The 18,728-nt window shown below is 52.7% G+C and overlaps 2 protein-coding genes across 6 annotated transcripts in view; both read left to right on the top strand.

The window, feature by feature from the left end:
- The window catches only part of CACNA1B (calcium voltage-gated channel subunit alpha1 B), a 197,337-nt gene that overhangs the window by 79,116 nt on the left and 99,493 nt on the right, over positions 1–18,728 (top strand). For 4 of the 5 annotated variants that reach the window (XM_085002325.1, XM_085002321.1, XM_085002334.1 and 1 more), the window contains exons 18-20: positions 1,294–1,400; positions 8,419–9,192; positions 9,989–10,206. In XM_085002325.1, coding sequence (XP_084858451.1) covers positions 1,294–1,400; positions 8,419–9,192; positions 9,989–10,206 — 1,099 coding nt within the window. The remainder of the gene's footprint in view (positions 1–1,293; positions 1,401–8,418; positions 9,193–9,988; positions 10,207–18,728) is intronic. The other variant, XM_085002329.1, reaches the window with a different exon arrangement.
- On the top strand, positions 15,142–15,707 carry KANTR (KANTR integral membrane protein). Its single transcript, XM_085002339.1, is given in 3 exon segments — positions 15,142–15,344; positions 15,346–15,476; positions 15,479–15,707. Coding segments are annotated over 3 exon segments (282 nt in total). The 5' UTR covers positions 15,142–15,288; the 3' UTR covers positions 15,574–15,707.

Below are 18,728 nucleotides of genomic sequence, written 5' to 3' on the forward strand. Positions count from 1 at the left end.
ACTGGCCAAGAGCCCCGAAGGATCTCTTCTGGCCGGGGTGGGAGTGAGGAGTGGCCATTCCCTCCTGGATATTCCCACAAGCGTATTGGAGCACCGTTTAGCTTTCAGAGTGGAAGTAAGCTCACATCGAGTTCACTTGGAGAACATCTGTGGGAGTGCTTTGCAATGTCCATTGCCCCAGAGGGCTGGAAACCGGGATGGAGTCCACAGCGGGAGGGACATTGCGGGTGCTTTGCGGTGGATCTGGCTCTGCCTCCGCTCTGGGGGCTGAAGCTTGGGCACCTCTTCTCTGTGGCAGGAAACCTGCAGGCAGCTGACAGGGGACTTGGCTGCCATTACTGTGCCTCTAAAAGCAGATTCAAGGGCGTTTGGGGACATGTTGGGAATGCCAGCTCCCAGGGGGAGCCAGGTGGGCCTGGGGTTGGGGTTATGGGGGAAATAAGGGCAGTTTCAGCAGCCCAGCTCAGAACCTTAGTTCCCCTCCCAGGACCTGTGGACTTAGCCTGGAGCTGTTTACCTAGATCTGAGGAGCAGACCCTGTTGGTGTTGCCTAGTGACCTGGGGTCAGGGTTGGAGCATTTGTCCAGGTGTCCACTCTCCTTTCCATGGAGGGAACAGAGGCAGGGCAGGTGTCTGTGCATGTGCACATGGGAGCACGCGCCAGCCCTGAGTGGGTAAGGGAACCAGGCAGGGCCAGGCAGCAAGTGGCCACGCAGGTGTCGAGGGAGCAGGAGGGCCCTCTCATGGTTACAGCCAGGGACAGGTAGACAGAATGGGATCCACTGGGTCCAGATGGAAAAGCTCAAAGGTTGTGGGGTGGCCCTGCTAGATACTCCTGGTGGTGGTTCCTGCAGGTGGTGCTGGGCCGGGACCCACGCCCAGGGCACGCAGCCCTGCCCTGTGCCCTCGTTCACAGCCCTGGGGGAGAAGCTGACAGGTGCTCCATGGGGAGCGGGGCAGGTGGAAATGCAGAGGGGCTGGGTTTGCACCTTTGACAGAATGAGTCTGAAGTCCTGTGAGATAAACACACAGGAACGTCCTGGCACGGATGGGTCCCTGGAGATGCCGCATGGTGAGAGGGTGCTGTCACAGAGACCGTGGGGGTTGTCACCTTGAGAGGGAGGCAGAGAAGGGCAGTCCGGAGCCTGCGTGGGCCTTGCTAATGCAGGAGCCAGCTGCCTGCCTCTGCTGCTTCGGGGGGCAGGAAGGACTCAGGTCCATGTGCAGAGCTGGTGGCATCAGAATGGACCCAGCATTCTCAAGCTGTACACACGTTTCTGTCTGTACTTCCAGGACGAAGAGGAGATGGAAGAAGCAGCCAATCAGAAGCTTGCTCTGCAAAAGGCCAAAGAAGTGGCTGAAGTCAGCCCCATGTCTGCCGCGAACATCTCCATTGCTGCGTAAGGCTCTCAGAGTGGGTTGTGGGTGGAAGCTGGGCTACTGGGGTACCACTTTCTCCTGGGGCTTCCTCAAGGGCCCTTGGTTCAGCTGGCGCTTGTTAGGGCTCAGCCACTCCCAGGAGCTGAGGTGGGGAATGGCCCTCCTCCCTGCAGGGGCCCTTGAGCCAAGAGACCCCCAGGTACGGCCTCCACGCCTCTTCCAGCTGGGGTGGGAGTGAGGTGTGGCCACACCGCGTGCAGGAGGGGTCTGCAGAAGGCTTTCCCCCGTGACAGTCCTGGGTGGTTCCAGGGAGTCAATACATCTGACTTAGATACAGCTTTTCAGAAATGTGCTTTGTGAACCAAAGATTCAGGAGCCCCAGAGATTTAATGCAGTTTCCAAAATATCTTTGAGTTTTTGGTGTTGGAACAGAGGTCAGGAGGAGGCTTCTCTGATGAGAGGAAGTGCGGGTGGGGCTGAGGCTTACCTGGGCGGCTCTGGTTGCCACGAGGTTCAGCTGAGCCGCAAGGTACATTGCAGAAGCATTTTTGGGGGGTGTTATGGACTTCAGATTTGGGACAGAGGGTCCAGCCTAGGGCCAAAAACTGCATTGGGCTGGGGGAGGTCAGCCCCAGGGAGGGCAGCTCAATGCCTGGTCACTGGGTGACCGTGAGAGGGCACAGAGGAGCCCAGGGCCAGGCTGAGGCCACCCTGGAGCTGCTGGCCCTGTCTTCAGCCCCGCGCTCACCCCACCACACCCCTCCCATTTCCCGTGCTCATCACAGGCCCCTGCTCTGTAGCTGCCTCCATCTCCTGTGCCCGCTGTAATCAGAGCACCAGGAACAGATTCAGGCACTGACGGTGACCCAGGCACTGTGCTGTGAGCGTGTGCCGGCGCGTGGATGGGATTGTGGGAGTGGGAGTGCATGCACACCTGTGAGGGGCACCTTAGCAGCCCCGTTCTCACCTGGCAGTCACCAGGGCCATGGCCTGTTTCCTAGGAAGGTGTTTGCAGATGACCCATCTCTAGGTGAGCAGGGAGTGCAGGCCTTTGGGGTAGAGGAAGCAAAGGGAGGGCCCAGGCCCAGGAGCCCAGGCCGGGGTGCCGGGGGCCTGCAGGGGGCCAGCAGGACACAGTAGCCATCATTCCAACTGCTCAGTGCCCAGTGCCCAGTTGTTCTGGAGTTTTGTATTTTTCTTTTCTCTTTATGGCCATGCCTGTGGCATATGGAAGTTTCTCGGCAAGGGCTCAAATTGGAGCTGCAGCTGAGGCCTATGCCATAGCTTACTAGCTGTAGCAGTGCTGGATCCTTAACCCACTGAGCAAGGTCAGGGGTCGAACCCACATCCTCACAGACACAATATTGTGTTCTTAACCTGCTGAACCACAATGGGAACTCCCTGTTCTGGAGTTTTGTGGTCTGGCCAGTGCAGCTGCTCAATCTGCTTGGTTCTGGGCTTGCTGTCACCTGGCTGACTTCCTGTCTCGGTCCCTTCCACTGTGCTGTGCAAGCTGCTGGCGATCTGCTGTGAGGGGGTGTGGCGGATGACTCATTCCATCACCCGTGGGCTTTGAGGGGTTCTGTGTAACATCTACCTTCTTTGCTGTTCCTGGAGGGGAGTGCGTTGTCCTGTGTTCCTGCTGCCGGCCAGGGCTGTCCCGTCCTCGGGATGTGCTGCAGGGCATCCACTCCCGCCTGGGCTGAGACCTCAGAGGGGCGGGGCCCTCAGCCCAGCCGTGGGGAGCATCTCAGGACACTAGACAGAGAGATCTGGACACTCTTTCTCTGCCCCATGCCCAGCAGGGACACAGCGCTGCAGGAACGAGGCTGCAGCTCTGCTTCCCTGGCCGAGGGGACATATGATCACTGACTGGGAGAGGGTCCTGGGTGGTCGCACGGGTGCTCCCCTCACAGCACGCCTGAGCTCCTGCTGGTCCACCCCCGTCGCGGCCAACCTTGGGTGTGTCCAGGCGTTGGCCACTGTGTCCCCCTCTTGGGCCAGCTGTGGGTCCTGCCTGCTCTCCTGGGACACAGCATGTCCTCGGCCCAGCTCTGTGGGACAGGCAGTTGGTCTGATGTGACCGCCACGGATCTCAGTCCCTGGGGAAGGTCTGGCCCCAGTGTGAAGGGTTGGGGGCGTGAGGACCATCGTGTGTGGCTTGTTTGCCTTCCTCTGTTGCGCTGAGACCTCCGAGGGCTGGAGCTGCTGCTCTTGGCATCCTCTGGTCCAGTCCGCCGCGACGGTCCCCGCTCTCCTGGGGATTCACGTGGGCTGGACGGGCAGCACCACCTCTCCCTGTGTTCATTTCTGTGCCTGAGCCGCTGAGGTGGGGGGAGAGCGATTCTCCCAAGGGGCCCCATGCTGACCTCTATGGTCCGCTGTGGGGGGGCCTGCTGGCCGAAATGTTCTCTGTGAGCCTTAGAGGCTCAGGGCGCTTTTGGTGCCATGGTGTTCGTGAGGCTCCCAGGACCGTGCCCCGGGGACGGAGGCTCTGTGCCTCAGTGGGGCACCCGAGTCCCCTGGAGTCACTGGGGCTCCCAGTGGGAGAGAAGGGACCTCCAGTCCTCCGTCCTCTGGCCGTGTGGGCTTCATCTTCACGGGGCCTTGTGCATCCTGGGGCCTGTGCTCCCTGCCTCATACACGGCCACACTCACACATGTCCACCTCGCTCACTCACACGTTCACAGTCTGTCACACTTCCATGCACCGTCACAAGCTCCCTGCTCAGTCAAGCACGCTGATTTGCTCGCTCTCTGGCACACACGTGTCTGTTGGTACTCAGGGCCAGTAGGCAGGTGAGCTGCTCTGAGCTCCTTACAAATGTTTGTGACTCAGCCTTGAGAAGGCAGGGCTGGGGACCTGCCTGGTCCTCTCCGGGGAAACTGCCATGAAGGAAACTGCCTGCAAAGAGATCCATGGTTTTTCTCTATTGGTTTTGGAAAAGCTTCCAGAAAGACACTTGGCGATGGCTGGAGTTACAGTCAAGGGAAGATGGGTTGGTGGTAGAACCTCTTTGCCCCTGGGAAGGGTCATGGTGAGCCGGAGGCACCTGGGTTAGAGCCTGGGAGCCAGGGTGGGCTGGGGGCCAGCATGCTGGTCAGGAAGCAGGGCCCAGGTGAGTCAAGAGGCAGGTAAGGTGCCCTGTGTTACCGGCTCTGCTGCGCCTTGAAGGCCAGGTGACTGCAGGGCTCAGCACCCGCCCGGTGCAGGGGAGTGGGGTGCCAAGTCTGATGCGGGGGGCTATTTGGAGTTGCGGGACAGGTGTGCCAGCACCTTCCAGCCCCACGGCCCTTCCAGGGAGAAGCTGTGGTGGATGGGCCCCGAGGTGGCGCTCCCGTCTCCAACCCTGGGGGTTGCTTCTCTGCCAGCCCCCTTTCCCTCTCAACTTCTCTTCTACTCCAAGGTCTCAGCTGGTGCCCGTTCTGACAGAAGGGTCCCTGGCCTCCTGACCTGACGCGGCTCACACATGCTCTAGTGTCGCTTAGAACTCTCTCTCTCTCTCTCCCCCTCTGGTGTTCTCACTTTTATTTGTTTTGTTTTTTGCATGTGCAGTTTTGTAAAGCAAACTCGAGGTACTGTATCTCGCAGCTCATCTGTCTCCAGCGTAAACTCACCGTGAGTCTCTCTGCTATGATCCCATCTGCGGCTTCATGACAACGACTTGCAAACACCTTCCGTCCAGCCCTTCTCTCCTTTCCCACGTCCAGTCATTTGCTTGGGGGGCAGCTCCAGGCAAGCCTTCTGCAGCTGGGCACGTGTCCTGCTCAGGGGTCAGGCTCTCCGAGCTCAGCTTCTCCTACTCTCCTTCCTGGTCCCTGTCTTCTTGTCTGCTGTCTGTCCTTGTGCTGTCACTATGGTGTCTTGAGCAGATCTGCTTCTCCTGAGGCAACCACTGCTGGGGCCACTGGGGGCTCTTTCCTTGTGGCTCCCATGAGGTAGAGGGTTCCTTAGGGGTCACGTAGGACCTCCGTACATTCCTCCTGATCCGCCCCTTCCTTCCTTGAGAGGGGATATCTCTGTGATCCTTAGTAGGTCCAGGTTTTAGCAAGAGCAGAGCTGCTGTCTGCTTGTGAGGCTTACGCGGGACCAGCCAAAGCCCGAGGTAGAGCTATAGAAGCCCCATGGTGGCCCTGCTGGGGGTGACACCAGTCTGACTGTCCCCAGGGGTTTCTTCCTGAGGGTGTGGCCAGGTCCTGCAGGTGAGAAGTCCAGGGACATGGCCGGTGCCCTCCCTGAGTCCTGTTGGTGGTGGGAACGCCTGTGTCCCCGAGCCCCTATTCCCTAGCTGCCAGCACAGCGCTGGGCTCAGCCTTCCCCAGGCACTTGGAGCTGCTGGCTGCTGGGCCCCTGCTGGCCCTCGGGTGAGGAGGCTGGATCCCAAATGTCTGGCTCAGGGTGAGATACGGACGTAGGTACCAGTGGTGTTGCACCCGCCCCAGGGGGTGGGGTGCTTCACATTGTCACAGCCGTGGGTGACCGGCCTTCTCAGCATGGAGACCTCAAAGCAAGGGCCTACTGCAGAGGCTCCTTCTGAGCCCTGGAAGCATGTCTGGGTCAGGCCAGGCTGAACAAGTGGGAGCGGCTTGTCCCTGTGATGCCTTCAAGAAGCCCTTTTCGACAAGGCCTTTGCCTGGATCAGGGCACCTGCCACACTGCACTGTAGGGCAGGGTGGCCTGGCCCTCCCTGTCACCTTCCCGAGCTGCTCATGAGCTTGGTAGGGCCGCACAGAGTGAGGCAAGTGCTGGCCACACTGCTGCACGTGCCAGACAGGGCAGCAACCAGGCAGGGCAGGCCAATTCCCACCAGCAAAGGCACAGATGCCCCGAGGCCTCCTGAGAGGAAGCCAGCGGCGCTGCGGGGTGGTGGGTGGGGTGACAGTCTTAGGAGGCAGGCCCAGAGGCAGGGACTCTGCAGGAGCAGGGCCAAGTAGGGCCGCAACCCAGAGAGCCTGCCAGCCCCGTGGCACCCTCTAGTCCAGCAGACGGCTGCTTCTCCATGGAGTACTGGGCTCCCAGACAGATGGAGCTGCATCTGAGGGACGGGTGAGGGCCGTGCCCTTCCCTGCCTGAGCTGCCAGCCACTACACACCCCCCGTCATCTTTGCTGCCTGTCTGTTCTGACAGAACGGGTCCCCAGACTCATGGCTGTGTCTGAGCAGGCCACCACCTGCCTACCAAATGGCTCAAGTCCAGGTCCATCTCAGGCTGCTAGGCTGTCAGGGAGGCCTGACCAGTGGCTGGCTGTCTCCCCTATGGGGCTGCTGCCCTCCACGTCGCAGAGTTCAGCACTGTTCAGAGTTGGCCCTGCTGTTTTGGTGCCAGCTGGGGATGGGAAGTTCCCCTGTGGCTCTGGGTTGAAGCCAAAGAAGGAGAAGATGGGTCTGTTGTAAGGTGACCTCAGGAACAGGGCAGGGCAGCATGGCTTCGATGCTGGGGAGGGAGGTCAGGGCCTGGGGAGGCAGCCGAAGGTGTGGGTCAGCAGGTGGCCCGAGAGGCCAACACCTCTCTGCCCATACATCACTCTGCCTGGGCCCCCAGCAAGGGACAGGCTGCAGGCTCTTCTGCTCTCATGCTTTCCAGGTGTTTCCCCGGAAACAGCTCCTCACCCTGGAGCCTGGACTAGACCCACAAAGGGGCAGGACTCGGGGTGGTGCTCAGGGGCCAGGGCACGGAGCCCGGGGGCCTGTCCCGCCTGGGCCCCACAGGCCCTCAGGAGGTGGCCCTAGGCTGTGCCGGAGTCTGGCCAAAGCCTCACATCTTCTTAGACACTTTGCCCCTTTGCCCTCGCATGCGTCTGATCCTGGCTCCGTCAGTGACTCAGCGTGGATCTTCTGTGAGTCACGTCCTCTATGCTCAGTGTGAAGTGGGGACCAGAACGGCACCTGATTCCTGAGGTGGTTTTGAGGGTTGGAAGAGGTGGCTGCTTATGCAGACGCCACAGCCACCACTGTTCTTAGGCTGCCACTGCTGCCCCCATGGTGGTTCCAGAAACCTCCAGAGGTTGAAGGATGAGACTGGCTTTAGAGGAGGTTTCCACTTGGCCAACGTGGTGCTGGGGTCGCCCATGTTGGCGGTCTTATTCAGCAAATATCCTCGAATGCAAAGAGCTGCCTATGCACCCTGTGCTGTGGACCCCAGGTGGGGAGCAGGCATGCACATGTCACTGTGGTAGTGACGCTGGAGGGTGGCCAAGGCCTTTGGAAGCCTGTGCAGTGAGGGCTGAGCCTGGACACAGGCCCCTTCCGGTGCCGGAGGGCTCTCAGCCCCTGTGGAGGGAAGGTTTCTCCATGGAGTCAGGAGAGCGGAGGGCATTGGTGACCGCAGCCCCAGACCTCACTGCTGGGCTCCTGGGTCACGGAGCTGAGTGGCAGCTGCCCAAATGGGCCTGGCCACCTCAGGGAGAGTCCAGGCATGACCTGCACGGCTCCTTAGAGGACCACCCGCCCTCAGGGCCCTTCGCTCCCTGGACTACAGTCTGATCCACCCCTGATGATCCACCTCTTCCTGGGTTCCCTCTCAGACGCCCTGCCTCCGGGCCAGTGGCGAGAAGCCCGTCCTTGGACAGCCCTGCTCCCTGTGCTGCAGTGGAGGCCTCCCTGCCTCCTCTCTCTCCCAGTCCTGCTCCATTTGGACGCTGCCCCCCTCCTCGCCCCATTTTGGCCTTCCTGGTGGGTGGCCCACCTGCCCTGGAAGCCTGTCTGCCACCTCATGCTGGCGCCTATCATTCCCACTGCCCTGCACCCCTTGGCCTCTTGCAGCCTTGAGCGCCCCCCGCCCCCGCCCCAACCCGGCTGGGGCGCTCAGGGTCTGCGGCGCCCCAGCCCCGAGGGGGAGCGGCCCTGAAGTCTGTTACCTGGGAGTCTGCCGCCTGTTTTTCCGCATCCACTCTGCCAGGGGCGCCAGGGCTCCCGCCGCCCCGCCTGCCGCGCCCTCTGCCATCCCTTCATCGCTGTGTGTCCATCTGTGGCTTCCCCCGCGAGGCAGAGAGGTCGCGGGGCGGCTCGGGGGGCTCCGCTTACGCCAGTCTCCCCACAGCAGGCAGCAGAACTCGGCCAAGGCGCGCTCGGTGTGGGAGCAGCGGGCCAGCCAGCTGCGGCTGCAGAACCTGCGCGCCAGCTGCGAGGCGCTCTACAGCGAGATGGACCCCGAGGAGCGGCTGCGCTTCGCCACCTCCCGCCACCTGCGGCCCGACATGAAGACGCACCTGGACCGGCCGCTCGTGGTGGAGCCGGGCCGGGACGGCGCGCGGGGGCCCGCGGGGGGCAAGGCCCGGCCCGAGGGCACGGAGGCCGCCGAGGGCGCGGACCCGCCGCGCAGGCACCACCGGCACCGTGACAAGGACAAGGCCCCGGCTCCGGCCCCGGCCGGGGAGCAGGACCGGGCGGAAGGCGGGGAGCCCGGGGCCCGGGAGGAGCGGCCGCGGCCGCACCGCAGCCGCAGCAAGGAGGCCGCGGGCCCCCGGGAGGCCCGGAGCGAGCGCGCCCGCGGCCCGGGGCCCGACGGCGGCCGGCGCCACCACCGGCGCGGCTCCCCGGAGGAGGTGGCCGAGCGGGAGCCCCGGCGCCACCGCGCGCACCGGCACGCGCCCGAGCCCGGCAAGGAGGGCGCGGCGCCCGGGACCAAGGGCGAGCGGCGGGCGCGGCACCGCGGCGGCGCCCGGGCCGGCCCGCGCGAGGCGGAGAGCGGAGAGGAGCCGGCGCGGCGGCACCGCGGGCGCCACAAGGCGCCGCCGGCACACGAGGAGGCCGAGAAGGAGGGCGAGGCGGAGGACAGGGACCAGGAGAAGGAGCTCCGGAACCACCAGCCCCAGTGAGTGGGCGCGGGGCGACGGGGCCCACGGGTCGCGGTGCGGGCCGGGCCGGGCGGCCCCGTTGTCGCGCCGCTGGCCTCTGTCTCAGGCAGGCCCTTTCTGGGCAGCGACCGTCCTGCCTCACTGCGGCGGCGCCGAGGGAAGGGCTCAGAGCTGCGGGGCGGGAGCGTGGCCCCGGGAGGAAGAGCGGCGCGGGGGGACGTTGCTAAGACTGGTTTGGGACACTTTGACTTGGGGGAGAAGGGAGAAGCGGGGAGCACTGTGCAGGAAGCAGAGTCAGGGGAGCCCGATGGAAGCCTGAGGAGGCCTTTGGGCTAAACGGGGGCAGGGGAGGCGACTAGGCCGCGTGGCTGTGACAGACTCTGACTCTGAGAGCCCCAGGGAGCAGGAGATTGCGGCAGAAGCCAGCAGTCCCCGTGCTTGTGGACAGGCCACTCGTGGAGCCAGAGGCCACGGCTCAGGATGGACCCAACCTCGGCCCTGTGTGCAGAGCTCTGTGCTGGGCCTTTGGTCTGGGGGGGGCCCAGGTGGTGAGCCTTCATTCTCAGTTCTGTTAGATATGCATGCTGTGGTGTCAGCCATGCCTGGCCTTGTGCCAGGGACAAACAGGGGAGTGAGTCAGCCCTCTCCCCACCTCTCAGACCTAAAAGCATAGACCTGTATACGGTGATAAGAACCCAAACAGAGATGGTCAGGGATTTATTTGATCTGGTTAGGAGCTGAAGAACCTGGGTTTTGCAGACTGAATAGGAGTTTGGGGCCGCCTCAGATTCTGATGGGCATTCTTGATTTCAGGGAGCCACACTGTGACCTGGAGGCCAGTGGGGTAATGGGTGTGGGCCCTGTGCATGCACTGCCCAGCACCTGTCTAGAGAAGGTAGAAGAACAGCCAGAGGATGCAGATAATCAGCGGAACGTCAGTCGGATGGGCAGTCAACCCTTGGATCTGAGCACCACTGTGCATATCCCGGTGACGCTGACCGGCCCTCCCGGGGAGACCACTGTTGTCCCCAGTGAGTATCTCCTCATTACCGCAGGCCCAGCTTGCTCTCCTCCCTTCCCTCCTGCTCCACGATAGCCACCTGGGGACAGAGCGTGCCTCTGAATTGTTCCCCAGCTGGAAAGTCTTTGCCGTCAGCATCTGCGCCTTGATATTCCTTTGCTTTCCGGTGCCCCTGGGGAACACTATCACTGTCACATGTCACTTAAGCTCTATTCTCCTCCCTTCCAAAAATATTTGCAAGTTATCAGTATGTGCCAGGCATGGGGTTAGAGGGCTGGGGACACAGCAGGAGGTAGCGGGACCTGGCAGTCCTCATGGGACTTATGGTCTCGTCAGGAAGAGAGACCACACAGCAGGGATGAAGCTTCATAGTTGCACAAATGCTGCCAAAGGCCATGGCCACTGAGGTCAGGAGCTAGTGGGTGAGAGTGGTCCCTGCTCTCAGACTCCTGCTGGGCCTTCGTCTGCGCCTTCCTTTTTCTTCCTCCCCTCCTCACACCATCCATGTGATCCAGATGAGCAGTGGCTCTGTGACTGACCATGCACGGGCACTGAGGGCACAGGGTAAACAAAATGCCCTTCCTGGGTTCGGGTCACTCGTCCGGTAGGGAGAAACCTGCAGGTGACAAAGACTGGCCCCCTCCCTGTGTGCGGGTGTATGGGCTGTTTTCTTGAGCCCCGGGAGAAGGCAGAGCCTGCAGAGGTCTGCTGTGAAGACTTGGGGCTCAGGCAGACCAGGTACTGCCGCACACCTGCCTGTGTTTGCAGACGTGTCCCCCCAACCCCTGACAAGTGCACCTGCCCGTTCTTTCTTGCCCAGGTGCTCTCACCTGGGGCCTATGGACCAGGGCACAGTGCCAGGTGTAGCAGTGGGAGATGGCCAGCTCTGGCTGCTTAGCCTCCCCTTCATCTTTGCTTCCTTGGAGAAAGAAGCTTTCCCGAGTCCATTCTGTTGTTTTACCTCATGTGGTGCCAGCGAGTCTGTCTTCCTAGACTCCCGTAAATCAGCCCCTTGGGTCTTGTTCTTTCTGGAGTAGCTGGAGGGTCACCACCTGGTTTCTGTCCATGGGAATCTAGGTGTGACCTCTCTTCCCTAAGCCTGGAAACCACTGATCTTTTATTGTCTCTAGTTGGCCTTTTCCAGAATGTCATAGGTTTGGAATCATACAGTGTGTGGCCTCTTCAGACTGGCTTCTCTCACTTATCCATGTGCATTTAAGGTTCGTCCTTGCTGGCTAATTTCTTGTGAGTGCTGGATAATATTCCACTGTCAGAATGGACCACAGTTTATTTATCCATCCACCTATTGAAGGATACTCGGTTGTGTCCAAGTTCTGGCGATTGTGAATAAAGCTATTAAAAGCTTTCATATTCAAGTTTTTGTGTGGACATATGTGTTCATCTCATTTGGGTAAATACCCGGGGACATGATTTTTGGATTGTGTGGTAAAACTGCATTTAGCTTTGTAAGAAACTGGTGAGTCGAATTGTTTGTATCATTTTGTATTCCCACCAGCAGTGAGTGAGAATTCATATTGCTTTATACGCTCTCCAACATGTCTCATTGTCAGTGTTTTGGATTTTCACCGTTCTAGTAAGTGTGTAATGGTAACTCATTGTTTCATCTCATTGTTTTAACGACATATGACGTTGACGTTATTTTGTTTGTTTATTTGTTTATTTAACTGCACCCACAGCATATGGAAGTTCCTGGGCCGGAGACTGAGTCCAGGCTGCGGCTGCAACTTACGCCACGGCTGCAGCAACTCTGGGTCCTTAACCCACTGTGCCAGGCCGGGGGTCAAACCCGTGCTGCTGCAAAGACAACATTGGATCCTTAATCCGCTGTGCCACTGCAGGAACTCCTGAGCTTCTTTTAATATGCTGATTTGCCATCTGTGTATCTTCTATGGTGAAGTGCCTATTCATATCTTTTGCCCACTTTTTAATCTTTTTATTTGAAAACAAATTGAAGGCTTAATTTTTAAAGAGGAGTGTAAGGTTCAAAACAAAATTGAGAGGAAGGTACAGAGATTTCCATGTGCTCCTTGCCGCCACACATGCGCACCCTTCCCCAGTAACTGCGTTGCTCCCCAAAATGCTGCCTTTCTTTCTTTCTTTTTTTTTTTAAACCAAGGACCCAAGGATGAACCTACACGGACACATCCTAATCACCCAAAGTCCAGAGGTTGCATTGGAGTTCACTCTTGGTGTTGTACCTTCTGTGGGTTTGAACTAATGTGTAATGACGGATTTCCGTCATTGTAACAAGACACACCATGTTTAACTGCCTTAAGAATTCTCTGTACTCTGCCTCTTCATCCGGCCTCACGTCCCACAAACCCTGGAACCACGGATCTTTTCATTGTCTTTGTTGTTTTGCCTTTTCCAGAATGTCATGTAGTTGGACTCATACAGTGTGTAGCATCCTCACACTGGCTTCTCTCACTTGCCAGTATGCGTTTAAAGATCCTCCATGGCTTTTCATGGCTTGAGAGCTTACTTCTTTTTTGCACTGGGTAAGATTCCACTGTCTGGATGTGCCATGGCTTGGTTATCCACTCAACTACTGGAGAGCATCCTGGTTGCCTCCGTATGTTGGCGATTATGAATAACGCTGCTATGAACATTTGTGTGCAGGTTTTGTGTGGACACAAGTTTTCAGCTCCTTTGGGTAAATACCCGAGAGAGCGATGGTCGGATCATGTGGCAAGAATATGTTTACTTTTATAAGAAGCCGCCACAATGGCTGGCATTTCCACCAGCAGTGATGAGAATTCCTGTTGCTCTACTTCCTGGCCGGCATTTGGTGTTGTGAGGGCTCCAGCTTTTGGCTGTTCTAATAGGCGTGTAGTGATGCATTTAACATCATTAATTTGCACTTCCCTGATGACATTTGATGTAGGGCATCTCCGTGTGCTTATTTACCCTGTGTATATCTTTGGTGAGGCTTCTGTTAAGGTCTTTGGCCCATTTTAAAATCAGTTTGTTGTTTTTATTGTTGAGTTTTAAGAGTTCTTTGTATATTTTGGGTAACAGTGTTTTATCCGATGTGTCTTTTGCAAACATTGTCTCCCAGTTTCTTGCTTGTCTTCTCATTCTCTTGATGTCTTTGACAGAGCAAAAGTTGATAATTTTAATGAATTACAGCTTATCCATTATTTCCTTCATGGATCATATTTTTGGTGTTGTGTCTAGAAAAAGAATCACCATACCAAGGGTCGCCTAGCTTTTCTCCTGTGTTATCTTCCAGCGGTGATAGAGTTTTGCAGTTCACATTTAGGCCTATGTTTGGGGTTAATTTTTGCGAAGGGTGTAAACTCTTTCTAGATTTTTTTAACGTGGATGTGTAGTTGTTCTAATACCATTTGCCGAAGAGACTGTCTGTCTTTGTCCCAGTGCATTGCCTTTGTGCCTGTGTCAAAGGTCAGATGACTGGTGCTTGTGGGGGTCTGTTTCTGGGCTCTCTGTTCTGTTCTGTTAATCTCTTTGTTCATTCTTTCCGCAATACCACACTGTCTTGTTTACTGCAACTATGTAGTAAGTCTTGAAGTTGGGTAGTGCTAGTCCTCTAACTTTGGTGTTCTTCAGTATGGAAGTATTAGCTATTCTGAGTCTTTTGCTTCTCCATATAAAGTTCAGGATCATTTTTTGATAACTTTATGGGATTTTGATAACTTTATGGGATTTTGTTTGAGATTGCATTGAATCTATAGGTCAAGTTGGGAAGAACTGACGACTTGACAATATTGAGTCTTCCATCCATGAACATGGAGCCTCTCCATTTATTAACTCATTTATTTCATTCATCAGAGTTTTATAGTTTTCCTCCTAGAGATCTTGAACATATTTTGTTAGGTTCATACTTAAGTGTTTTATTATGGGGGGGTGCTAATGTAAATAGTGTTTTATTATTCTCTTGGCTGTACCCACGGTATGTGGAAGTTCCCAGGCCTGGGCTTGAACCTGCACCACAGCAGCCACCTGAGCTACAGCAGAGACAATGCTGGATTCTTAACCTGCTGAGCCACCAGGGAACTCCAATAATATATTTTTAATTTCAAATTTCACTTGTTCATTACTGGTCTATAGGAGAACGGTTGACTTTTGTATGTTAACTTGTGTCCTGCAGCCTTGCTAAAATCAGTCATTAGTTCCAGGAATTTTTTTGTTGCTTCACATTTTCTGCATAGATGATCAAGTCATCTGCAAACAAAGACAGTTTTTTATGTCTTACTTCCCAATCTCTATACTTTTTATTTCCTTTTCTTGGCTTACTGCATTAGCAAGGAGTTCTAGGATGGTGCTAAAAAGGAGTAGTGAGATGAGACATCTTTTCCTTGTATCTGATCTTAGTTGGAGCACTTCAAGCTTCTCACCTTTAAGTATGATATTAGCTGTAGGGTTTTTTTGTGCATATGCATGTTCTTTATAAAGTTGACAGCATTCCTGCTCTACCAATTTATTGATGGTCTTTATGACGAATGGGTATTGGATTTATCAAATACTTTCCCTGCACCTACTGATTTGGTCATAAGAGTTTTCTTTTTTAGTTTGTTAATGTGATGGATTATATTAATTGTTATTTGAATGTTGGACCAGCTTTGTATATGCGGGATTATTCCCACTTGGTTGTGGTATATATTTCTTTTTATACCTTTGGGAGTTCAATTTGCTAATATTTTTTTGAGAAATTTTTTACATTTGTCTTTATGAGACATACTGGTCTATAGTTTTCCTGTGACGGCTTATCTGGTTTTAGTGTTAGGGTAATGCTGGCCTCTTAGAATGAGTTTGAAATCGTCCCTTTGCTTCTGTCTTCTAAAGGAGATTGTAGAGAATTGGTATAATTTCTTTCTTAAATATTTGGTAGAATTCACCAGGGAACCCGTCTGGGCTTGGTGCTTTCTGTTTTAGAAGGTAGTTAATTATTGATTCAGTCTCTTTCATAGATATAAAGCTGTTTAGGTTATCTCTTTCTTCTTGTGTTGGTTTTGACAGGTTGTATCCTTCCAAGGAATCATCTATTTCATGTAGTTTATCAAATTTGTGGGCCTAGAGTTGTTCACAGTATTAATTTAATATACTTTTAATGTCCACAGGATCAGTAGTGATGTCTCCTTTTTTATTTCTGATGTTAGTAATGTGTGTTCTCCCTCTTTTATCTTAGTCTAGTGAGAGGCTTATCAATTTTACCAATCTTTTCAAGGAAGCAGCTTTTGGTTTCATTGATATTCTTTGTTGATTTGCTGTTTTCAATTTCACTGGTTTCTGCTCTAATTCTTATTATTTCTTTTCTTCTGCTTACTTTGGGTTTAAGTTACTCTTTTTCCTAAATTGTAAGCTTAGATTATTGTCGTGGGGTCTTCTCTTCTAATTTGTGCACTCAGTGCCATAAATTTCCTACAGAAGCATTGCTTTTGCTGCATCCAACAAACTCTGATAAGTTGTGTTTCCATTTTCATTTAGTTTAAAATTTCTCTTGAAATATCTTCTTCAATCCATGTGTTATCTGTAAGGGTGTTGCTTAATCTTTATGTATTTTGGAATTTATCTTTCTGTTATTGATTTCTAATTTATTCTTTTGTGGTCTGAAAACAGACGTTTTGTCCACTTTTTTTTTTTTCTTTTTTGGCCACCTGACAGCACATGAGGTTCCCGGGCCAGGGATCAGATTGGTGCCACAGATGCAACCCACGCCAAGCTGTGGCAATACCAGATCCTTTTAACCCACTGTACTGGGCCAGGAATCACACCTGAATCCTGGTGCTGCCAACACTGCCAACCCCATTGCTCCACAGAGGAAATTCCTCGCCTGCTTTTTAGTTGGGTTGTTTGTTTTCTAATTGTTGAGTGTTTTACAGTTCTTTGTATATTTTTGACACAGACTTTTATCAGATGTGTGATTTGGAAGTATTTTCTCCCAGTTTGTGGCTTGTCTTCATTCTCTTAATGTCTGGTGGTTTTGATCGTTACTGGGGGAGGGTTAATTGGGTCCTGATGTTATTTCTGCTCTGAGCAGATATCTAGGCTGTTGACTTTTATATGTTAATTTTGTATCCTGCTACTTTTCTGAATCCTCACATTGTTCATTGGATTTGCATTCTCTTTGTATTTTCCCAAATATATTATACAAAATTTTGTAAATATAGTTGTAACTATTCCTTCCCAAATCTTAGATCTTTCTTTGTTATTATTATTATCGTTATTTGGCCTAATTACACCAGTTAATACACTATCAGATAACAGTAGAATTGGCGAGCGCCCTTACACTGTTTCTGCCTCTACTCTAAGGAAGATCCTGGTTTTGGGCGCGAGAGGTGTGTGTGTATCTGTGTATACAAAATCATGCTATAGTATTCTATAACTTCTATTTCAGAAAGGTTTTTTTTGTTTTGTTTTGTTTTGCTTTGCTTTTTAGGGCCACACCTGCAGCAGACGGAGGTTCCCAGGCTAGGAGTCGAATTGGAGCTGTAGCCACCGGCCTATGCCACAGCCACAGCAACACCAGATCCGAGCTGCGTCTGCCACCTACACCACAGCTCGTGGCAACGCTGGATCCTTAACCCACTGAGCGAGGCCAGGGATCGAACCCACAACCTTATGGTTATTAGTCAGATGCATTTCCGCTGAGCCATGATGGGAACTCCTCAGTGAGTATTTTTATTCTAGAATAGATGTTGAATTTTGTTGGAGGCCTTTTCGGCATCCACAGTGATCATATATTTTCCCTTAAATCTGGGGATTTATAGTAACAAATTTTCAGATCTTGAACCATCTTTGTAAGTTTAGGATAAACCCCACTAGGTTATCATATTAATTTTTTAACATGATGTTGGATTTCGTTTGGTAATATTTCATGGAGAATTTTTTGTTGTTGTTGTTTTTTGTTTTTTCGTTTTTTGTTTTTTAGGGCTGCACCTGTGACATATGAAGTTTCCCAGGCTAGGGGTCAAATCATATCTACAGCTGCTGGCCTACACCATAGCCACAGCAACACCAGATCAACCTATACCACAGCTCACAGCAATGCCGGATCCTTAACCCACTGAGCGAGGCCAGGGATTGAACCTGTATCCTCATGGATCCTAGTTGGGCTCATTACCACTGAGCCAGGATGGAGCTCCCTGTGGAGGATTTTTAGGTTGATGCTTCAAGTGAGATATGTTCTGTAGCTTTCTCATATTATGTGAAGGATCACAGGATAGGTATTAATGCCATTCAGTTATCTCTTGCTTAACTTCACTAATCCATTTCTGAAAATGTTGTAATGGGATTCCTATTTCCCATTATTTTAAATGGGAAAAATTATGTACTATAAAAATTATAATGTATTATATTTGAATACTCAAATATACTTGTTTTGAGTAGTGACTCAAAATCTCTAAGCAATTTCTTAAAATATAACTAAAGCATAGTTAACCACTGAAAAGTAAAAACCCTCATATTAGTACGTAAAACCTTGACCCACTGGTTCCTGATCACCACAGTCAAAATATCTTTTAGCAGACAATTGCTTTGTCCCTCTCCTTCAGTGAAACTTGCACTTTTCAAAAACATCCACACAGATTCTGATAGCCAACCAGCTGAATTTGGAATTTGCCTGAGAATTTTTTCCCACAGTAAAAAAAATGTGTTGTGTTCTGGGGATGTATATACATTTTTCCCCCTCCATAAACAAAACCCAACAACCCAGTGTAATGAGAGAGACTTATATTCTCCTGAAGTGCATTGTAAAACTAAGAGGTGCTCTATTGAGAAATTTCACTGGAGGGGAGATTCCGTAGGCTATTGTTGATTCGTAGAAAGGATCAGAAAGTTTGCTTCTTTTCTTTTTCTGGGATAGTTTTAGTAGTATTAGGATTACTTGGTCTTTAAAGATTTGGTGCAGTTCCTTTGTGAAATCACCTGGGTTTGGGTTTTGTTGTCGTTAGGATAATTCTTTGATAATTTCTCTGTTTCTGTATGGATATTGATCTGTTTAAACTTTCTTATTTCTAAGATCAGTTTGGTAAATTATAATTTCCTCAGAAATGATCCATTTGATCTAGGTTGTCCAATTTATATACATAGAGTTATGCAAGGAAGTGATTAAAGTTTTTTAAAAATGTCCTTCATTTCAGTGTTTTCCCCCTTTCTTATTTTTTATCCTGTGTATTTTGTGTTTTCACTGTTATTTTCTTGACTCGATTACTGAGTGATTTGTATATTTTCTTTGTTATAAAAAGAACCAGCATTTTGGCAGTTCTCTTATGGAGCAGCAGTAAGGATCCAGCATTGTCAGTGCAGTAGCTTGGATCACTGCTGTGGCACAGGTTCAGCCCCTGGCTCAGGAATTTCCAAGTGCTGTGGGTGTGGCCAAAAAAAAAAAAAAAGAAAAAAGAGGAACCTGCATTTTACTTTATGTATTCTACTCTGGTTCTGTTTTGTTTTTTAAATCATTGCTTTCCAATTTTATTTTCATTGTTTCCTTCCTTCTGCCTTTTTTGTTTTACTTTGCCATACCTTTTCTAGCCTTGTTAGTTGGAGACT

This window comes from Sus scrofa, chromosome 1, assembly GCF_054392235.1.
Source record: "Sus scrofa isolate SSC_HxYL_T2T_F1_AM1 chromosome 1, Sscrofa_HxYL_maternal_Yorkshire_Landrace_v2.0, whole genome shotgun sequence".
In the NCBI taxonomy this organism is placed as follows: domain Eukaryota; kingdom Metazoa; phylum Chordata; class Mammalia; order Artiodactyla; family Suidae; genus Sus; species Sus scrofa.